The sequence below is a fragment of the Ailuropoda melanoleuca genome, chromosome 4 (assembly GCF_002007445.2).
Source record: "Ailuropoda melanoleuca isolate Jingjing chromosome 4, ASM200744v2, whole genome shotgun sequence".
NCBI classification, from domain to species: domain Eukaryota; kingdom Metazoa; phylum Chordata; class Mammalia; order Carnivora; family Ursidae; genus Ailuropoda; species Ailuropoda melanoleuca.
Window position 1 is genome coordinate 13105937 of NC_048221.1, and position 21663 is coordinate 13127599.

General features: G+C 58.2%; 2 protein-coding genes across 9 annotated transcripts in view; both read left to right on the plus strand.

The window, feature by feature from the left end:
• Positions 1-5531, plus strand: part of KCNN1 (potassium calcium-activated channel subfamily N member 1) — a 37096-nt gene extending 31565 nt beyond the window's left edge. For 4 of the 7 annotated variants that reach the window (XM_034658052.1, XM_034658051.1, XM_034658053.1 and 1 more), the window contains 3 exons: positions 1919-1927; positions 2355-2424; positions 4972-5531. In XM_034658052.1, coding sequence (XP_034513943.1) covers positions 1919-1927; positions 2355-2424; positions 4972-5226 — 334 coding nt within the window. In that variant the 3' untranslated portion in view covers positions 5227-5531. The remainder of the gene's footprint in view (positions 1-1918; positions 1928-2354; positions 2425-4971) is intronic. The other 3 variants (XM_034658054.1, XM_034658055.1, XR_004624644.1) reach the window with 2 other exon arrangements.
• Positions 5532-7170: 1639 nt separating this feature from the next.
• On the plus strand, positions 7171-13872 carry ARRDC2 (arrestin domain containing 2). Of its 2 annotated transcripts, XM_034658057.1 has the most exons (9): positions 7176-7313; positions 8583-10138; positions 10232-10298; positions 10536-10683; positions 11421-11523; positions 11612-11868; positions 11983-12145; positions 12409-12566; positions 12801-13872. In XM_034658057.1, the coding sequence occupies exons 2-9, from the start codon at positions 9865-9867 to the stop codon at positions 12852-12854; spliced, it is 1224 nt and encodes a 407-aa protein (XP_034513948.1). In that variant the 5' UTR covers positions 7176-7313; positions 8583-9864; the 3' UTR covers positions 12855-13872. The 2 variants fall into 2 exon arrangements, with proteins under 2 accessions (XP_002912771.1, XP_034513948.1); XM_002912725.4 differs by having other exon boundaries at positions 7171-10138.
• Positions 13873-21663: the final 7791 nt, after the last annotated feature.

A 21663-nucleotide genomic window follows, 5' to 3' on the forward strand; every position in this document is an offset into this window, starting at 1 on the left:
CTTGAACTCACAACCCCAAGATCAAGAGTTGCACACTCCCCCGACTGAGCCAGCCAGGTGCCCCTTACTTGTCTTTAGGTCCCCCTATACCTACCCCCTTCCCAGCCAAAAAAACAAAGACCAAAACCAAAACCCAAGATGCCTTGTAAAGCTGATGAAATGAAAGAAATTTGAACTAGGGCCTGAGATGTGGATGGGATTTGGTTATGAAACCAAAAGGTAGGCAGGCATATCGAAGATTGTCCACAGTCTGGGCAATTGTGGGAAGGTAGGAATGAGCATGGCGCCAGGGAGACTGGAGGTCTGATATCCAGGCATGAGGGAGCCAAGGCATGTTCTTGAGCTGGGGAGTCTCCATGACGGGAGTGCTGTATGAGCAGCCAGTGAAAAGGATGAAATGGTCTCAGGACGGATTGAGGAGCACAGCATGGTTTGGAGAATATATGGATTTGCTAGGGGTGCTGTAACAGAGTGCTGAAAACCTGGGTGATTTAAAACAACAGAATTTATTTTTTTTAATTATTATTTTTTCAAAGATTTTATTTATTTGACAGAGAGAGAGAGCAAGCAGGGGGAGGGGCAGAGGCAGAGGGAGAAGCAGACTCCCCACCGAGCAGGGAGGCTGATGCGGGGCTCGATCCCACGACCTGAGCCGAGGGGAGACGCTTAACCCACTGAGCCACCCCAGCGCCCCAAAACAACAGAATTTATGCTCTCACTGTTCCAGAGGCCAGAAGTCCAAAACTGAAGAGTTGGCAAGGCCATTTTCCCTCTGAAGGCACCAGGGAAGCTCTGTTCCAGGCCTCTTTCCTAGCTTCTGGCAGCCTCAGCTGGTCCTTGGCTTCTCGATATATCGCTGTAGTCCCCCGTCTTCACATGGCCTTCCCCCTGTGTCTTTACATCATCCTCCCTCTGTGCATGTCTGCGTCCAAATTTCCCCCTTTTTATAAGGACACCAGTCCTATTGCATTCGGGCCTACCCCAAGACCTCATTTTAACTTGGTTAGCTCTAGAAAGACACTGTTTCAATAAGGTCACATCCTGAGGTACTGGGGGGTAGGACTTCAATATATCTTTCTGGGGGGACACTGTTCAACACATAACATGGAAGTTGCAAAGAGGTCAAGACTGCATTCCCCGGGAAAGTCACCCTGGAGCTTGGCAGGCCTCAACTTCCACTCAGGGCAGCCTCAGACCTCCAGGGCTGGGGGTGTTTGTACCCACCCCGTTTCTCCAGACCAAGGGCTGGGTCCTCTCAGGGGTCCTAGTACCCAGCATAGGTGGGCCCTGAGGGGCCTCCCCGAGCAACTATCACATGTGGGCACACAGGGATTGATTTTGGACCAGGGAAGAGGAGTCCTGCCTGGAACAGTTTCCCTGGGCTGGTCTCACTACACCAGGGATGGAGATGAGGGTCAAGGACACTCTGTGGCCAACTCCCCACGCCACTCCCACCCATGGGCAGCTGTTGGGAGGCCAAGGTGCGGAGGCTGAGTGGCAGGTACTGGTTCAAATCCTGCTGGAGGGCCAGTGGGCACTGGCTTTGCCTCTCTGAGCCTCGTTACCCAGCTTGGGAAACAGCATGGGTGTAGTTCTCTGGACTAAATGCCACCTCTGGAGCCAGGGGCCCGGCACAGACTGGGATTCAGCGGACCACAGGCTGAAAGCAGCTGCATTTGCTGGGGGGCACTGCTGGAGGGAGGGGAGGAGAAGAGATTCCCTGAGGGGCTGGCATGGCCCCCGCAGAGGCTGGGCCCCTTCCCAGAGCAAGGGCGGCAGCCCCCCAGCCACCCGGGGCCCCCGGCCTGGTCCTGGGGTTGTGTGGGCGGGAGGCGGGCCAGGTTGGGCACGTGCCACCCAGCTGCACTGAGGTTAAAATTACCTTGTGATTTCTCTCTGCTCTGCCGGGTCCTGCCAGAGCTCAGAAGTAAGTCTCTTCCTGGGGGGTGAGGGGTGCGTGGTGGTCGCGGGGCAGGGCACACGCCCAGCGCGGCTTGTGGAGCGCGACCCCTGGCTTCAGGCGGTGGCCAGGACTTGGAGCCACCCTGCAGGCCTGTGCAGTCTTCACCTGGGCCGGTGGGGGTTGGGGGAGTCCAAGTTCCCCGGGGACATCCTGAATCAGGCCGTGTGCACATGGCCAGAAGGGGGACACTGGGGGAGGTGGCTTAGCCACCCCCCAGGCCCTGCCACCCGATGTGTGCTGGGAGGGAACAGGCCGCATGGGGCCCGACCCTCACTCTGCCCCACCACCCCACTGCATGTCCCACAAGGCGACCCCAGGTGGGGTGGGTGCATGAAGGACCTGACTCCCACTGTAGCCTCCACCCAACCCCACCCACCCACCTGTCCCCCAGGCTCCGGAGTGTGAAGATTGAGCAGGGGAAGCTGAATGACCAGGCCAACACTCTGGCGGACCTGGCCAAGGTGAGCAGGACGGGGCGGGGCGGGGCAGCTCTTCAAGCCCTCGGAGGCTGCTTAGGCCCCCACAGGAGAAGAGGGGGTGTTCAAGAAAGCACTGAGCCCACCTCCTGCCAGGAGAGGAGTAGTGGTGCAGCCTGTATGACAGACAGCTGACGCAGGCCAGGGATGCAAGGCAGACGGGGACCAGCTGCGGGGGCACACAGGCCCTGTCTGCAAGGGTCTGGAGGTTCCAAATATAAGAGAGACGCTAGGGGGGCGCCTGGGTGGCACAGCGGTTGAGCGTCTGCCTTCGGCTCAGGGCGTGATCCCGGCGTTATGGGATCGAGCCCCACATCAGGCTCCTCTGCTATGAGCCTGCTTCTTCCTCTCCCACTCCCCCTGCTTGTGTTCCCTCTCTCGCTGGCTGTCTCTATCCCTATCAAATAAATAAATAAAATCTTTAAAAAAAAAAAAGAGAGAGAGACGCTAGGAATCTACCTGCACATAGACCACTTTTTACCTTTGGCAGCTCTCTTATTTTAAAAAAAAATAGTATCTAATAAAATAGCTTTCATCAGAATATCTAATGAGTGGGCTAAACTGGTGAAGGGTCCTTTTAGGCATATCTACCTACAGGCTCTAAAATTGCAGAGAAAAATGAAATTCTTTTCCTCTGGCTATAAATTCAAATGATAGTATCAGCAGAAGGCTGACTTGTGCAGCCGTTAAACATCTCTCAGGAAATTAAAGTCGGTGGCAAGAGCTCTCCAAGACCGGTTGATGTTACAAATGAATCTGTTGGTTTTATTATCAAGCCGGACCCCGTTTCCCACTTTTTATTCATCCGCTAGAAGATGGGACAGTTGACCCAACTTCAGTCCAGCTAGCTCTTAGAATACCCGTCACACTGTTCAGAGCTCCCTTCAGAGCAGCGGCGGACCTTTCGTGAGTAGTTCATGCATGAACTCCGCTCCCTGGCTCTGTCCCCTCATCACTTCATTAGTCCGAGGTTCATTTCATATTATCTTTGGAAGATGTTAAGTCCTATTCTCCTTCTTATACCCAGAGCGTTTTGGACTCATTCTCTTCATCATTATCAAGAGAATGCAGTATAATATTAACCTACATAAATTTAATTTGGAAAGAAACATTATGGGTGGGGGACACATTGTAGACCCCTAAAGAAATCACTCAGTTGGTAGTAGAAAGAACATAATCCTAAGAGCATACAGAAACTCTTGCCACCTAATTTGATGTCCTATGAGATTATAGCTAGAAATACATATGAAATGCCTTTGAAGAACTCAGGGACTAGTTATTATAATTTGAATTATCCATATCGCTCTTCCTTCCATTAGTATAGATAATTGAAGTTTGAATTTTTCAAAGTTATTTAGACCTTGCAATCACGGTAGTATGCCCCTCTCAGAGTACATTTAACAAAGCCTGCTTTGAAGTAAGGCTTTAATTGGATGGGATTATACGGGCTCCTAATTTTTAAAATTTAACAAGGGTAAAGTGTTTTCCAGCATTAAACTTTAATGCGCTCCTACCCAAGATTGCGGATTTAATTTGTGTATCTCCGGCAAAAGTACAAGGTGTATTTTAAGTTTTGAAGAATTTAAACCTCAAGAGAGGCCAGAAAAAAATCATCAGAGGCTGGATGCCTCCAGATGTTACCCTCTGGACCTGGGGACTGTGGGTAAGAGGGGCCCCAAGGTGTGTGTTCACCCTGGGGCTGGGGTGAGTGGGCCAGGAACAAGACTTGGTGAGTGTCACCACTGAGGCTCGGCTGGGAGGGGCTGGGGTTGGAATGCAGCAAGGTGCTGTAGTAGGTGCCACGTCCTGTCCCCCTCCCATGGAGCAAGTGGGTGGGGGCTCCTTCCCCACGTCAGCATCCGTCCTCCCATCTCAGGCCACGGGGTGGTGACCCGCTGTCTGCCTGGGGGTCTGATCAACGCAAGGTTAGAGATGAGGAACGATGTTCTATCGCCACCTGGTGGCAAGAGTGGCACTGCACCCAGGTCTGTCTGAGTGGCCCACCTTCCTTTCCTGGGCCCATCAGGACAGTGACAGAACCGGCTCCTGCTTGCTGGGTTGTGGGGAGCAGTCGAGGTGGTAGGGGTATCTCATCACCTACCGCAACCGTAATTGTGGCTGCTGTGCTCCCCGGTCTGTGATTGGGTTGCCCCCGCAGCTCTGCAGGCTGTGGTTCCCCTGAGTGAAGGCAGCACCCGAGATCACCCTTTGGCTTCATGTGCCTGGTAGCCAGTTCAACCCCTCAGGGCAGCTCTGGCCACATCCACCCCAGGACCTCCCCCAACCTTCCCCAGGCCTGCTGGCCCCTAGCCTGATATTCAAGACCTCTCTCTCCTCTTGCCTCTTGTCCTACCATTCCGTGGGCTGCAGCAAGAGACTTGTAGGGTTGGGGTGTCCTCGAAGTTGTCTCCCACTTGGGTCCCTCTCAGTGGGCTCCCACCCAACTGGGGTTGGTCACCCATCTCTCTCTGTGTCTGTGCATCCCTCTCTCTCACTTGGCCTCTCCTTTCTCTCCCACTCTGTCTCTGGCAGACCCAGAATGTCCTGTACGACCTCATGTCCGAGCTGCACGCCCAGCACGAGGAGCTTGAGGCCCGCCTGGCTGCCCTTGAAAGCCGCCTGGATGCACTGGGCGCCTCCCTGCAGGCCCTGCCCGGCCTTATCACCCAAGCCATACGCCCGCCCCCACCACCCCTGCCTCCCCGGCCTGGCCCCGGACCCCTGGACCAGGCAGCCCGGAGCCCCCCATGCCAGTGGCCACCCATGGCCCCTTCAGACTGCGGGTGACAACCCTACCCACCACCAGACCCCTCAATCTTGGCCATCGTGTGGCCGCCACCTCCACGCCATCCAGGAAGCCCTGTACAGTGGCGCCTCTTGGAGTTCAAGGAGCCGAAGCTGAGTTGGGCTGAGTGGACCAGGGCCCTCCCCACCCAGGCTGTCTGGGCAGGAGACAGGGCTGGACCGCAGGTGAGGGCAGGGGTGGGCCACCCGCCCGCTTCCTCCCTGATTGGAGCTGGGGGGAGCCAGGAGCTTCCTTTGGTCCCCTGGCCCCCCGACTCTCCCCAGGCCCCCAGTGGGCATGGAGCAACCAGGAGAGGGGTCCTTGCCAGTTCTGAATAAAGCAGGACCCACCCAGTTGCTGCCTGTTTTGCATGGCTATGGGACCCTCATAAGCACAACATGGGAGGTGGCCACCTGACTCCAGGGCCCAGAATGGATGTGGGGGGCCTTGCTGAGTCCGTCCTATCACTATTCCAGCCTGGTAGCCCTCCAAGCCTGAGCTCAGTTGGATACACCTTCTGAGGACATCAGCATCAGTCCCAACTGGCATTGACAGCCCTGGCCTGCAAGAGGCCACAGATTGGGGAGACATCCTTCCCCTTCTAGCAGCCGACTTTGCTGGAGCACCCAGTGTGACCATGGGTCACAGTCCAGTGGGGAATGTGACATGAGTGAGGAGGACCATTCAGTCTTTGCTGCACGTATGTTGAACACTCGCCCTATACAGGGGACATAATGTAAACTACCACACTTCTTTATCACCACCTGGCCAGGGTAGGATGGGGAAACAGGGTCAGAGAAGGGAAGCCACGTGTGTGGGGCTCCAGAATGGGCTGGGGGTTGGGGGGGAGGCGGAATTCAAACTCAGGCCCGTAGGCCGAAGTGAAGAACCTGGACTCGATGGAGAGTATAGTGTGACTCAGGGTTAGGGTGGCTTTGGGGCAGGTTAAGGAGCAGGTTCTGGACACGAGTAGAATCAGAAAGGCCCCTCCAGGCCTTGGACTCAGTGTGCTGGGGTGAGGCAGGGATGGCAGGCCCTTGGCAGCCTCTGGGCTCTGGGCACAGCAGAGAGATAGAAGCCTCGCTCCTGGGGAGGTTAGTCTGGACCCAGCTGAGAATCTCAGGCCCTGGCAGCCTCCGATAAAGCCATCAGCCACCTGGCTCAGGAGATAACTTGGGCGCAAGACCGAGAAGAGTGGGGAGGTGCCAGCGGGCTCCAGACCTGCTTTGGGAGTCCTGACTGCCACTGCTGGGTGCTTCTGGGCAGAGGCTGCCCCCTATGAGGGCCTCAGTTTTCCCATCTGTAAGATCTGGTGAGGAGAACAGGGCACAGTGCCCACCTTTGGGGGGCACCTGCTCAGATGGAGGAGGAGGCACAAAAAACCATGCAGCAATCACAAACACAGCGACCAGAACCAGAAAGAAATAAACAAGACCAGAGTAGATTAGGGGACTCTGAGGAAGTGACATTTGGGCATGGGGGTGGGCACGCGGAGATGGGAGAGCCCTTGTGGGGAAGGGCGTTCCTAGCAGGGATGCCGTCAGCGCAAAGACCAAGAGGCAGGCCCCGAGCTTGGTGTGTGTGGAGAACAGCCAGGAGAAGGCACGGAGACCAGAGGGGTTGGCTGGGGCGGTCCCGGGGCCAAAGGTGCCCGGTGGGGGACACATGAAACCACTAGATAGCCGGGTGGCTGCTCCGCTCGAGGCCAGCCACATCCGCCTCTGACTCAACAGCACCGACCCTACAAAAACAGGGCCCGCCCCGCGCTGGCGGGGGTGGTGGTGGTGGCAAAGTCAACAGCGCGGGCACGCGGGCCGCACGTCCCCGGCGGCCCGGGCGCGTCACGGGGGCGGACGCCGAGGACCAGGAAGTCGGCGGCCAACGCGCCGGCCGGGAGCCCTGCGCGCCGGCCCCAAAAANGTGCTGCTGGAGGCGGCGGCGCCGCTACGGGTGAGAGCGCTCGAGGTGGCGGCACGCGGCGGGGCGGCGACGCACTGGCTCGAGGGCCGAAGCGTGGGCGTCAGCGCGGTGTCCAGCGACTACGCGGCTGTCGAGACGTACCTGCGGCGGCGGCAGCTGCTGCTCCGAGGTGAGCCGCTCCCTCGGCGTTCCCCAGTCAGGATCCCCCGGGGCCCTCTCCCCGGGTCTGGGCGCCGCTTTCCCCTGCCCGGAGAGTTTCGACTTAGAGGCTGTGTGGTCGGGCGACTCTTCTTAAGAAGTGGAGACCTCCTCCCCAGGGTCTGGACCCTCTTGCCAGGCCACACACCCACCTACCCCCCCAACCAAACCCTCTTTCCCAAGAACCCCTCTCGGGGTCTGGGCGCCCCCCTTTCCAGAGCCGGGAAGCCCTCCACGTAAAGGCTTTGTGGCGGTGATTTCCCCCCCCCTCCCCCGAGTCTGGAGAACCCCTGGGTAGAGTCAGGACATCCTCCTGTCTGGACCCAAGGATCCCCCTTTAACTCCGGACCTGGGGTCCCTGATTTCCCAGAGAAGACCCCCATCTCACGTTCTACCAGTGCCTCCTCCCTCAGTTTACCCCTAGCACTCGCAGGAATGACTTCAAACGTGGTTGGGGAGTTCTGGTGGTATTTGCAGGTAGGTTTGCATCCCTGAGAGGGAGGAGACTTGGGATGGGGTCAGATCAGGCAGAGAGGACTCCCAGCTGTCTCCCAGGGGTCTCCCAGCTCTGAACTTCAGTCCCTCACACTCAGGCCCCACAGCCGGTCAGGAGCAGGCCAGGGGTGAGTCTGTGCCTCAGCACTGAGCTATGTTTGCTGTGGATGATGTCGGCTCCCTGGGTGGCCTTACCACCCCCTCCGCTAAGCCAGACCTCACTATACTCTTCTGTAAAATGGGCAGAGGCAGGGCCGTACACAGTAGCTCCTTTGCCCGCAGCCTTTCAGCCTTATCCCAACAGCCCCAGATGTAGGGACTCTCCCCTTACTAGCTGTGGAAACCCAGGCCTAGAGGGCCCTAGGGCGGGACAGGAAGAGGCCCCAGAGGCACTTCCTTTCCCCTGAGACTTAAGGGAAATTGGTCGCACCCCTGGTCCCACTCTACCAGCTGCTTTATTAAGACACTGGGGTGAAGCTTGCAGAACTGCTGCGTAACCTCAGGTGAGGCCCTTTGGGCCTCTGGGGACCCATCAATGAAAAGGACTTACCACATCCTCCACCCCCTCCTGGGCTTACAGCCTGCAGGGCTCCACTTGGCCCTGGGAGAAGGTACTAGCCTTTCATTTCAATCCCAGAGTCCCCTCCTCCACGCAGCCTTCCAAGCTGATCGCTGTGTCTACAGCCTCTGCTCCTCCCTTCGGTGCTGCTCTGACCCAATGCTTCTGTGGCCACTCTGACTGCAGGGGACCATGCCCTGTCATGACCGCCCCCCACTGGGGGTTCCGAGACCTCAGGAGGTTCCCAGGGCCATCTGAAGGCACCTCAAAGGTGGCCTCCAGGAGTGGGTTCGAGCAGCTGCGCATGTCTCTGCCACCAGAGGGCGCCGGCGCCCTACAGACCGCGACCAGGAACGCCTTCCCTCAGAAACGCTCTTTGAGGTTCTTTGAGTAAACTGAGGACCAGAGAGGAGTCATACCGTTTAGAAGGTACACCGCAGCCCTGGCCCCTGGGGTTCCTAGGACGTCCCCTCCGCTTGGCTCTATCTGTGAGGGAACTGGGGCTGGAGGGGTGCCAGGAGCGGGCCAAGGGCTACGCGTCGGAGGCTTATAGGAGTTTGCTGGGGCCGCAAGTTGCGACAGGAACATCGGATGGTGGGAACAGCTTGGGCAAAGCGCTGAGGCGTGACCGAGTGGCGACATGTGGGTTGATGACCTGGGAGCGAGGCTCTCTGGAGGGGGAGGGTGTCCGAGCATGGGCTACACCGTGATTCATGCACACAATACTCAGAGGTCAGGGCCGGTTTTCTTCTGGCTCTGCAAACCACGAACGTGGAAACTTAGGCTCAAGAGGTGGTCACTAGCCCGGGGTCATCCAGCTGAGAGGGATTCGAATCGCAAGAGGCCGGCAGCAGGTGCCCAAGCAGAGCGAGGCCCTACCCACTTCCTCCTCCTTCCTGCATCGCTCAGAGCGGGGAACTGACGCCCAGGCTAGTCCCAGGCTGTCAAGGCCCCGATTGGGGCCAGGCCATTCCACAGCCTTGCCGCTCGGGGCTGGACATGCCTCGAGTCAGATCTGCAAGTGGTGGCCAGTTGATGAGTAAACCTAGTGGCAGAGTGTTCTTGCTGGGTGACCTCAAGCCCGGGGCCCAACTCCGGCCCTAAGCTTCCCTCCCTTTACCCCCGGGGTCCGCGAGAGACCGGCTCTGGTGTTTCACGCTGGGGTCCACGAGGGTAGAGGGCAGGTGCAGAGTTTGTTATTTTGTTCCACGCCTGGGCGGAGCCACGCCCTCGCCGCGCCATTGGCGTATTCCTTTCTGGGGGTGGGGCCCGCGTCTCGCCCCGCCCCGCCCGCCGTATAAAGGCAGCGCCGGCGCAGGGCGCGCAGGAATTTCTGACCCGGTCCCCAAGTGCGCCTGCGCGCCCCGGGCTGGTTCGCGTTCGGAGGCTGTAGCCTCCGCACCTCGCGCCGCCGCGTCGCGGGTTCGAGGCCAGGGTCTTTGCGTCGCGGGTTCGCATCCCCGGCGCGATGCTGTTCGACAAGGTGAAGGCGTTCGTGGTGCAGCTGGATGGCGCAAGCGCAGGCGTTGAGCCGGTTTTCAGCGGCGGCCAGGCCGTTGCCGGCCGGGTGCTGCTGGAGCTGGCGGGCCCGGCGCGCGTGGGCGCCCTGAAGCTGCGCGCGCGGGGCCGCGCCCACGTGCACTGGACCGAGTCGCGCAGCGCGGGCTCGAGCACCGCGTACACGCAGAGCTACAGCGAGCGTGTGGAGGTCGTGAGCCACCGTGCCACCCTACTCGTGCCAGGTACGGGCCGGCTACCCCAGCGCGGCGCACGTGCTGCGCGCTCCTGGAACTCGGAGCGGCCGCTGAGCCTCCCCCTCTTGCTCCTACCTGCAGACACGGGAGAGACCACGACGCTGCCTCCGGGGCGCCACGAGTTCCCGTTCAGCTTCCAGCTGCCTCCGTAAGTCCGGCATCTGGGGCGCGGGATTGTAGGGGAGTCCCTAAGCCTGTAGCTCCTTTCAGGTTTAGGGCTCCATTGCTCGGTTTCTGGGGACCCTCTGGACCCCAAGACTGCTCCCTCCGCGGGGGGGGGGGGCCTCCGTGTCTCTGTCTCTCATTCTCCTAAGTCTCTGGGAGCACCTCCCACCTGCGTGTCTCTGTTTTCTGCTCCTTGAAGTACCTTCCTTCCACTCCGCAGGACCCTGGTGACGTCATTCGAGGGAAAGCATGGCAGTGTCCGGTACTGCATCAAGGCCACCCTGCACCGGCCCTGGGTCCCTGCCCGCCGGGCAAGGAAGGTATTTACTGTTATTGAGCCGGTGGACATCAACACGCCTGCCCTACTGGTGAGTGGCTGCTCCCAGGGGACGTGGGTTGAGAGAGCTTTGCTGGTGGGGGCCTGGCTGCGGGGTGACCCCAACTGGCTCCTCACCCCTTCACTTCCTGCACAAAGTGGGAATCGTAGCTGGGCCCTGGCAGGGAGGGAGGCAGGCATGGGAATGTTTTTGGAGTCCAGTGGAGCTGGGTGCAGATCCCACCTGCACAATTTGCTGTGTGGCTCTGGGCGAGTATCTTACTCCCTCTGAGCCTCGAAGGCCTCATTTGTGAAACAGGGCACAGCCAGGGCTTGTGATGATAATGGCTTTCTGAGGACGAATTACATGCTAAGTAATTAGCTCGTTCATTTTGTTTTTGTAAGATGGAGTTCATCTGTGGATTTGTTTTTATAGACTGTATCTGGTTGTTAAGAAAAAAACCAGGAATCCTGGGGCGCCTGGGTAGCGCAGTCGTTAAGCGTCTGCCTTCGGCTCAGGGCGTGATCCCGGCATGCCGGGATCGAGTCCCATATAGGGCTCCTCCATTGGGAGCCTGCTTCTCCTCTCCCACTCCCCTGCTGTATTCCCTCTTTCGCTGGCTGTCACATAAATAAATAAAATCTTTAAAAAACAAAAAAAAAGAAGAAGAAAAAAACCAGGAACGCTGTCCCAAACCCACTCTCAGCTGGGGGTGGTCCGGAAGCTCCACGGGGGTCTGTGGTTCGTACAAAGTGACCCGTTTCTATCCCTTTTCTCCATCCCACCAGGCCCCTCAGGCCGGAGCTCTGGAGAAGGTCGCCCGATCCTGGTACAGCAGCCGTGGTCTCGTCTCCCTCTCCGCCAAAATCGACCGAAAGGGTTACACACCAGGTACCAGGCAGGCGGGGCGGATGGGGAAGAGGGCCGGCCTCAGGGCTGCAGACGGGGAATCTGATGCCCCCCCCATTCCCCACCTCAGGTGAGGTCATCCCAGTCTTCGCGGAGATCGACAATGGCTCCACGCGCCCCGTGCTTCCTCGGGCAGCAGTGGTCCAGACGCAGACCTTCATGGCTCGAGGTGCCCGCAAGCAGAAACGAGCCGTGGTGGCCAGTCTCGCAGGCGAGCCCGTGAGCCCCGGGCGGCGGGCGCTGTGGCAGGGCCGGGCACTGCGGATCCCCCCTGTGGGTCCTTCTATCCTGCACTGCCGGGTGCTGCACGTGGACTACTCCCTCAAGGTAGAATGTCCCGTTGGTCCGAGGAGGGCAGGGGCGGCTGCATCTGGCCAGTCCCCCAGACTGGAGCTCCCCCAAGGCTGCCTGGGCCCCCGCCCTCATGGCTCGTTCCCCCAGGTCTGCGTGGACATCCCTGGCACATCCAAGTTGCTCCTGGAGCTGCCGCTGGTCATCGGCACCATCCCCCTGCACCCTTTCGGGAGCCGCTCCTCCAGCGTGGGCAGCCACGCCAGCTTCCTGCTGGACTGGGGGCTGGGAGCCCTGCCAGAGCGGCCTGAGGGTGAGCTCCCCATCCTGCTGAGGGGGGCTGGGTGGGCAGAGAGGCGGCTGCTAGGCAGACTCTCCCTCCCCCAGCCTCAGTGCCCCCATCTGTCAAAGGGCACAGATTATGCTGGCGGCCACAGGTTCCCCCCAGAATCTCAGCCTGAGGCCCCACAGCCCAGCAGCCCCAGAATCGGCACAAGCCAGCTCCTGGCCATTGTCCCCGATTCTGGGGCTCCCCTTCTCTGTCAGCCTCACCCACCCCATCTCTCTCACTTGCAGCCCCTCCCGAGTACTCAGAGGTGGTGGCAGACGGGGAGGTGACAGCTGTGGGGCAGAGCCCCTTCCCATCACTGCAAGACACTGACCTGAGCCTCGAAGGCCCCTTCTTCGCCTATATCCAGGAATTCCGCTACCGCCCACCACCCCTGTACTCCGAGGTGAGCTTGGGGGTCCGAGAAGCCCCAGTGCCCCTCCAAACTCTGGGAGCCCAGGTGGGGGTGGGACTCAGATGAGTTTGGGGCCTGAGCGCGCCTTGTACCCCAATCTGCTCCGCACGTTGCCCCCCCCCCACCCCCGGCTGAGTGTGGGAGTTGGAGATAAGCAGGGCGGCGGAGGGGTGTTTCTGAGCCTCTGGTGCCCCCTCTGAGACTGGATGGGACTGTTTCTCTCAGGAGGATCCGAACCCACCCTCAGAGGCCATGAGGCCACGCTGCATGACCTGCTGAGCAGCGAGGGGAGACCTCAAGGGATGAGGTCGCACACATGCTTCCGGCCGCCATGGACGTGGGGAGTGGCTGGGTCAAGAGCCGACCACCTGACTGCATTGAAGCTGGGGACCCCGAGTCTTAGAATGGGGCCTGGCTTTCTGACATCACGCAGGACAGAGGGAGAGCCAGTGTGGAATCTGATTTATCTGGACCGGTCCTCGTAAGGCATCATATGCCCATCGTCGGACCCTGTTGGTCTATGCTGGCCAAGGCTCTGGGCCCCCAGGAGCCTCTCGTCTGGGAGAGACATAGCCAGACATGAATACTTCCAGTCTCATGGGACCAGAGGAAGAGACCCAGGGCTGGGAGAGTTGAACAGGAAGAGAAGGGTTCCCGGAGCAAAGGGCCTTCTAGCTGAGGCCTTGGCATACAAGTGACAGCTCAGGAGGCAGACAAGCGAAGAGGAAGAAGTCGTCGGAGAAGGTCAGAGCTGAGTGATGTTTAGAGATCACCCCCTCTGGGGCTTAGAGATCCGGTGCCTCCGTTGAGGCCACACAGCAAGGTCTGGCAGGCGAGAGGGCCCAGGAATGGGGCATTTGAGGATGCGGGTCACTGAAGCAACGTGGGACCTGTGGGTAGCAGGGACATGCGCTCCAGCGTTTGAAAGCCAGAGAGAGATTGCTGGCCCAGGCTGGGACTGCCTGGGGGCTCCTCCAAGTACTCCAGGACATGAGACCTTGTCTGTGTGTTATGTGACCCGGGAAACCGGGTTCAGGATATTCAGCCAGGCCCTGGGGACAGAGGTCAGCCTGGGGTAACAGCAGGCCCAGTGCAGCTCTGGAGACCTCCTGCTGGGAGGGAGGGACAAAGTATGAGGGGGCAGCTGGACCAGCCCCCTGGCTTGCAGAGTCTCAGCCCCGACTGGGGCAGGGCCCCTGCCTGGGACTCAATATTTCTGATAAGCCTTTAATTGTTCTCTTTTTTACAGTTGTTGGTTTGTTTGGGTTTTTTTAAAATAAAAGTATGAGGAAAGAGACTGGGCTTATTGGTTTATTTCCCACAGCTGCTAAAGGAGCCCAGTGGCTTTCACCTCCATCTTGGGTCAGAATTTCCAGGATTGGGTGCCAGGCCAAGGCGGGGGGTTGAGGGGCCCATTGTCCCGAAGGAGAGACTGAGGCCCAGGGACATATAGGCTGAGCTCAGGTTGGAGGTGGACCCCATTTCCCCTTCGCTAGTATAGTCACAGAGGCTGGGAGCGTGAATGGGGGAAGGCTTTTGTTTTCAAGACACAGTTCGTATTCGGTGAAATGAACCGTTTTAACGTGCTCAGTTGGGTGGCATTTAGTGCATTGACAGTGTGGGCACCTGTCACGTCCGTCTAGCTCCAGGACATCCCCATCACCCCAGAGGAGGCCCGGTCCCTAAGAGAAGTCACTGCCCACCCCCTCCCTCACTCCTGGCACCCACTCATCTGTGGATTTGCCTGTTCTGGACGTTTTCTACACATGGGATGAGACTCCGTTTGGCCTCATTTGTGTCTGGCTTCCGACTCAAATTTCCATGGTAAGTTTCATCCACATGGTAGCCTGTGTCATGTTTCATTCCTTTTTATGGCCAAATAATATTCTGTTGTGTGGATGGACTCCCATTTTGATTGTCCCTTCACCCCTTGATAGACGTTTGGGTCTTTCCCACCTTTTGGCGATTGTGAATAGGGCTAGCCCTGGACATGGGTATGCAAGGATATGCATTGTTGAGTACGCACTAGGCTTTCAGGCAGCCCTGGCGGCACGGAGATTGTGTCTTCCGGAGTTGAAAGTAGGGAAAGTGAGTCCAACAGGGTGAGGTGACCCGTGCAGGGTCCGGAGTCGCCGCTCAGAACCCCTACGCTTCACAGATCAGCGTGAAACTGATGGATCCTGGCGGTCCTCCCTGCGGGGCCAGCACTCAGGCCCCGCCCCAGACTTGAGGCCCCACCCTCATCCGGGCGGGGCCAAGTTAGAACCCCATCTAATAGCGCTAGCTGGGCTCACAGTTTGCCCAAGGCAGTGAAAATTAACTGGCAGTCTGGGATGACCATTTGCAGGGCTAAGGGGCAGGGATGAGGATGGGGGGGCCCCGGGGTTGGACGCTGGCAGGTCTGGGTTCAGGCTTAGCTCTCTGAGTGACCACGGGCAAGTCACTTGCTTCTACGCCAGTTTCCTCATCTGGGACTCTGGGGCATCTCTCCGCCACAGCCTCAACTGCCTCCCATCCCTGGTCTGAATTTGGGTCCTGATTTCCACTTGCTTCTGGTCCTGGGGTTTACCTAGCCCTCCCTGTCCAGCAGTATCTGCCCTGAGCAGCCGACCTGGCATCAAGTTCAGAGCCTGTCAGATTGGGGGTTCCTCTGGGTCCAGCAGAGGGGAGATGTACCCACACAGCACAGTCACCCCAGACCCCCAACATAGCAGCCTCAGGAAGGGGTAAGTTGCCGGATCCACGTTCTCAAGCCGAGAAGAGTCTAAGGTGTCTATCACAACAGCTGATGGGGGTACAGTTTTACAGAAGGTCTCCCCCGGCAGGCTTGGGAGGACAAGCCACCTCATGTCCCCAGAACTCCTGCAAGTGCAACTTTCTGGAACCTGATCCCTGGAAGAGGTGGATTATCTGGTTCAGATAAATGAAAACCAGAATGGAGCAGTCTTGGGTGGTCCAGAATTCAGGGAACTCCCTGAGCACAGAGTGAGGCCCACAGGGTGTAGAGGAAGGTAGACAAATATTCTCCTAAAATAAAATCCCACCCCTCTCTAGGCCCCTAAGATCTCTCATCCATCTCTCCTTCCAGCTGCCCCTGGATCCCTGACTGCCACTCAGATACCCCATGCTGGCTCCTACCTCAGGACCTTTGTACATGTGGTTCCCTCTGCTGAAAGGCTCTTCTCTAGGACTGGCTCCTCTCTACATCCCAGCCTCATCTTTTCAGGAAACACCCCAACCTCCTGGCTAAATGTGCTGCTCTCCGTTACTCCCTCTTCCATCCCCCTGTCCTATTGTCTTCATAGCCCTCATCACAATCTGAAATTTTTTCTAAAGATTTTATTTATTTATTTGACAGAGAGACAGCGAGAGAGGGAACACAAGCAGGGGGAGTGGGAGAGGGAGAAGCAGGCTTCCCGCTGAGCAGGGAGCCCATCGTGAGGCTCGATCCCAGGACCCTGGGATCATGACCTGACCTGAAGGCAGACGCTTAACGACTCAGCCACCCATGTGCCCCTACTCTCTGAAATTTTTATTTAGATATTCACGTGTTTGTCTGAAGCTTTGAGGACAGGGCTGGGGCAGGGCTGTGTCCCCGGCCCCAGCACACAGCAGGCATAAGAGGCATGAGGAGGGCTGCTGACTGAAGGAGACCCCTCCCAACTCTGGTGTGGACCAAAATTCTGATGGAGGTGGGGGTGTTACCGCCTTACATTGTTCCCAGGAACCCCTAGAATCAGAACTTGTCACCCTTTCAGAGAGTCAAACACCGGGTCTCTTCTCTGTCTCTGACTCACCCTCCTTACCCCCGCACTCCTCCTCTCCATATTGTTTTCGTACTGTCCCTTTTGCTCGCTGTTCTTGTCAGTCCCTCACTGTCTCTGTCTCCCCGGTCTCTGTCTCTGCCTCACCATCTCTGCATCTCTCTCCGTCACTCATTATTTCTTGTCTCTGTCTCTCACTCGCCATCTCTCTTGGTTATCTCTCTGCCTCTATCAGTCTCTGACTCCTTCACCACCTCTGTCTCCTCCCCTGGCCTGGCCAGGCCCCTGGGCCATGGGGTGACAGGCAGGCAGGGCGCCCTCCGCTTGTTTTCTGCCCTTGCTGGCAGGGGGCCCAGCTGGGCTGCTGTTCAGGAATCCTCCAGCTGCCCGGCTCCAGCCACCAGGCACAGCCGCTGGCCTCTCCTCCCAGCACATTCTGTCCCGAGCAGGGAGCACTGGGGGTGGGTGGGGTGGGAATGGAGGGTTCCTGTCAGGCTCCAGTTACAGGACAGCCCGTCCTGGTGGCCTTGCTCCCCGCCATTGCTGCCCCCTGATGCCTCCCCTCCCTACTTTGGGGCTTAGATCTTCCTGAATGGGGCCCCTCTGCCAGCTCATCCCTACCTCAGGGGCTTTGCGCCTGCTGGGCCTTCTACCTGAAGCTCCCTCTCCCCAGATATGCCCAGGACCTTCTCCCTGGCAGCCTTCAGATCACAAATCACCTCCTCAGGGTGTCTTCCCTGTCTCTGTGCCAGAACGCCCCGCAATTCCCCTACTCCTGTCCCGATGCCTTTTGCTTCCTGATATTTCCCCTTCCTCGGAGTTCTATATTTACTTGTTTGTCGGTCTGTTGTCTGTTACCCCAGAGTCCTGCTGTATCCCCGGCACTGGGCGTGCACTAGGTGCTCAGGGCGTATTTTAGAGTCCATGCCATTTCACCCCAAAGCTCAGCTCTGCCTTAGCCTCCCAGGCTCCCACACACGGCTCCCCTCCCGCCGGCTGACCAACGCCCTGGCCCTGCCTCCTCCTGACCCTGCGGCCCCCCCCGCCCCCGTTCCCTGCACGTACCTCCTGCCGGTGCCCCCTTCGCCCCCAACACACCAGCAATACCCCAGCCTCCCACCTGCTCCCGGGGAGTTCCCTCCCCTAGATGCACCTTTTCCAGCCGGGGGCTGGGTCTTTCTGTCTTTTAGGCCCACTGGGCTCCACGCGGGGGCTGCTGGGACGTACACATACGCACACGCACGCAGAGACGCGTGCGCACGCACGGAGACACAGAAATAGGCCCACGAACTCCGGGGCACACAGCCTAGACCTTGATGAACACGGACCCGCGTGCACGTGCGTGCACATGCGCATAAAGCACGCCAACAGTGCGACAGTACGGACCACACTGGGGGCCACGGCCCTGGGAGAGGGCTTGCAGGGTGTTCACGTGTGGAGTCCCCCAACTCTGAAGGGAAGCAGGCAAGATGGCCTCCGTCTCACAGGTGGGTGCAGGACGGGGGATTTGAACCCACGCCAGGGTGTGCACAGCCTTGTCTACACGCGTGCCTCTGCCTTCGCTTCCCCCACCTCATTTCTGATGTTCAAGGCCAGGAAAGTCCCCAGAAAGCATCAGACTGGGCAAGGGGCCCAGGAGGAAGAAGTGACTCAGCCAGTGGCGATCAGGGCCTGCCTCACTGGGAGACCCTTGGGGGGGGGGTTGGGGGATTCACAGAGAACAATAAAGGAATGGGGGGGTGCGGGGACAGGGTAAACAGGGCCTGCTGAGCAGGGTTAGGGAGGCTCTGCTGAGCCTGATTCACAGGTGGGGAAACTGAGGCACAGAGAACAGGTGACTTGCCCAAGACCCTCCAGCCAGGATGGGGCAGGCAGAGGACCCCTTAGTCCTTGGTCAAAAGTTTTTGTGGTCTTGTAGATATTTTCCCTGCCTGCCTTTTGGTGGGCAAATGGAGCCAGGTCCACGTGGTGGCTCCACATGTGGACATGTGACCAGGTCTGGCCAATTAGAGCCTTTTGCCACCAGAGATGCAGGGATTGGTTCAGGAATAAGCATGTGACTCTGAGTGGGCGAATCACTGTGGAAGTTTGGGGGGTCCTGGAGGTGAGAATAGGAGCCATCTTTGCTACCATAAAGAGGGGCAGAACAGAGAGTCCCAAGGTCATTGTGGTGGAATCCACAGACACCCCTAGCCCTGTGGAGTGAGGGTGAAGCCAGAGGGAAGGGACAAGGGCTGGAGGGCCCTGCGAGAGCTTCCAGGAGGGGAGGACACTGGAGTTGGGGTTTTGATGGATGAAGAGGAGTTCGCCAGGGAGCTAGAGAAGGGCATTCCAGGCAGAGGGACAGCCTGTGCAACCGCAGCAGGTGAGAGAGGGCCAGGTGCGTCCTCACCAATTCCTGCGGCTCTGTGGGGCTGGAGCACAGGGGGCAGCTGTAGATGTGTTTGGTTATTTGCTCCTAGGCACCCCGACCAGCCCATGAAGGGTGAGACCAAGTCTTTGCCAGCAGCTGACGTTCCTTTAACGTTTGTTGTGTAGGTGGCCCTTCTTGGGGGACACGGAGGAGTGACATGGGTGGGTAGTGAATGGGAGAGTTGGGTTCATGGAGCAGGAGAGCCTGGGGCTGGGTGAGGGTGGCCCCAGGAGCCCAGGAGCAGGACCACAGTCCAAAGCAGGAGGGAGCATTTCCCGTTTCCCCATCTGTGAGCCCCCCAACCCCGGGCATGGTGCTCCAGGGGGAGGCAGGGTGGGGTTCAGGGTCTGGACTCCCAGCACCACCTCTTCCTTCCCGCGTGACCCCGGGATAGTGGCCGCACCTCTCTGAGCCTTGGGTTTGTCATCTGGAACCCAACTTGGCTGTCGGACCAGGTCAGAACTGGGCACAGAAACCATACAAGGTCCGTGGGCCTGGATGGGGTGTGTTGAGCCAGGGGAGGAGGGGCTGGGTCTGTCCAAAACATTCCCTCAGCAGTTCCTGGCCTCTTTGAAAACAGGAAGGCAGCTCTCAAGGGAGCCCCCAGCCGCACTTCCTGATCCGTCTCATGACGCCATGATGCATGCCGGGGGCGGGGGTGTGTGTGGCAGGGGCGCACACACATTTGTGTGTTTGCAAGCAGCCTGGAGGTGAACGGAGCCCACCAGTGTGCGCATGCGTGTTTGTGTGTCAGCCTTGGCTGTGGAGTTGCCCGGAGGCACGGGCATGTGTGCTGCATGTGCTTGAATGCGGGTTGACACATCTCAGCCAGTATGGGGAGCAAACCGGGGCTGGTTGGTGCATTTGCCAGTCTGGGTCTAGGTGTTGGGGATAGTTGTCTGTCGGCAGTGGGTACTGGTGAGGACTGGCAAGAGCTAGCTTGTGCTGGGGTATACTGCTCTCCTTTCCTTCCATCTGCCCCCTCACTCATCAGCCTCTGGGCCCCTGGCTCTTCCTGGAGACTGTTCAGTATGTTCTTACCTCAGGGCCTTTGCACCTGCTATGCTCACTAACCAAGCTACTCTCCCCTCCATTCCTCTCCATCTCTCGGGCCTCAGGATAATGGCCTTGGGCGAGTCACCACCTCCTACTTCTTGACTGTTCCCCTGCCCTTCCTTGAATCTGGACTCAGCTTTGACCACTTCCCTCTGCATCCTAGGATGTGTGGGCTCCCTCTGTAAGCCTCAGTTTATTGTCCTATAAACTGGGGCCAAGCCTGGTGGGGTCTCACTTACCTAGAGTCACCCAAAAAGTGGAAAAGGCTGGATTTAAGCCTGGGCTGGCCAGATCTGACAATGCATAAAGCCTTTGTCCTTGCTTACATCAAGTGGGGGAAATACCTGAGGGTCAGGGACCATCTGGGGTCACTCAACCACAGGGGCCAGATGGGGCCAGACTGGGGCCTCCTGTATGCCTCATTCCTGGGATGCCTTTTTCTTGCTGGCAAACTTCTACTCATCCTGCAAAACCCCATCTCAAATACCACTTTACTCTAGGCCAGTCCTGACACCATGGGCTGAGGACATTTGGTATCTGGCTGTGTCTGTCCCCTCCAAACAGGCCAGGGCTGAGGCCTCTCAGTTGCATAGCCAGGAACACAAGACCATGTTGCCCACATGCTGATTTTCTGGAGCTGACCCAGGTGCCTTCACCATGCCCGATCCCCAGGAGGTGACTCCTGCTGCCATATCACCCTCAGAACCTGCCAAACTCTGCAGTTTAAAAGGGCAGGCAAGATATTTCCACTTGATCCAGAGGCCCATGTATTCTGGAAACTCCCCTGCCCAGGCCTGTGGTATTTCTGGCCTTGGCTCACAGCAGCTCCGTACCAGTCCAGTTCATCTGTGGAATGGACCAGAGATATTCCAAGGCACAGACAGTGTAATGGGGGTTTTGTGCTGGTGTCTCAGTGCTCCAGGCCCAGGGCAGCCATGGGGGCTTTGAAACAAGGCTCAGGGGCACTTGGGTGGCTTAGTCGGCTAAGCGTGGCTTCAGCTCAGGTCATGAACGCAGGGTCCTGGGATCAAGCCCCACATCGGGCTCTCTGCTCAGCAGGAAGCCTGCTTCTCCCTCTCCCTCTTCCTGCTGCTCCCCCTGCTTGTGTTGTCTCTCTTTCTCTCTGAAAAATAAAGAAAAAAATCTTTAAAAAGAAAGAAAGAAAGAGAAAGAAAGAAAGAAAAAGAAACAAGGCTCAGATCCCATCCCTTACATACCCTTGCCTAAGCCCACAAGGTCCTGTATGGCCTGGCCTCAGGGCCTTTGCACTTGCTGTTCCTTCTGCTCAGATTGTCCTTCCCTCACTCCTCACAAGGCTCTCACCTTCTCCTCCTCAAATCTAAGTTCAACTCTTCCCTCCTCAGAGGCCCTTCAGCCTCCCTGACCAAAGGTGCCCCATTCTCTCAGCCCCTCCCTTGTGCTTCTGGCAATTCGTAATTACGACATATTAGTGCCTTCCAGCCATCCTCCACCTCCCTTCTGTAATGGGAGCTCCAAAGGGGGGGGCACAGCACCCCTCCCCCAAATGGGAGAGTCTCCCAGCATCATCTCTCACCCTTTCCTTCCAGAGTAGGCCTAGAAGATTCCTCATTCTGGCTACGTCAGCCCACAGCATCGATGGGAAATCCAAGATAAGGGGAGGTGATAGCCCTGTGTCCAGGCAGAGCACTCTCGGCTTCTGTCCCCATGTGGCGAGAGCATCACATCACCCTCGGGAGAATGTCCAGCTCTTTGGCTCGGAGTTCAAGGTCCTGCCCCCGTGTGGCAAAATCCTTCCTTTTTCCTTCGCCAAATTCTTAGTTACCTTTTGGGTCTCCTCTCGGCTGCCTCTCCCCAAATGAAGTGTCAACACAGT

What these genes read in the sequence shown, in the direction of transcription:
- ARRDC2 (XM_002912725.4), top strand. Translation starts at nt 9,865, where the DNA reads ATGCTGTTCGACAAGGTGAAGGCGTTCGTGGTGCAGCTGGATGGCGCA. An exon ending in TTCAGCTTCCAGCTGCCTCC is followed by an intron (nt 10,299 to 10,535) that starts GTAAGTCCGGCA and finishes TCCACTCCGCAG; the next exon opens with GACCCTGGTGACGTCATTCG. An exon ending in CACCACCCCTGTACTCCGAG is followed by an intron (nt 12,567 to 12,800) that starts GTGAGCTTGGGG and finishes TGTTTCTCTCAG; the next exon opens with GAGGATCCGAACCCACCCTC.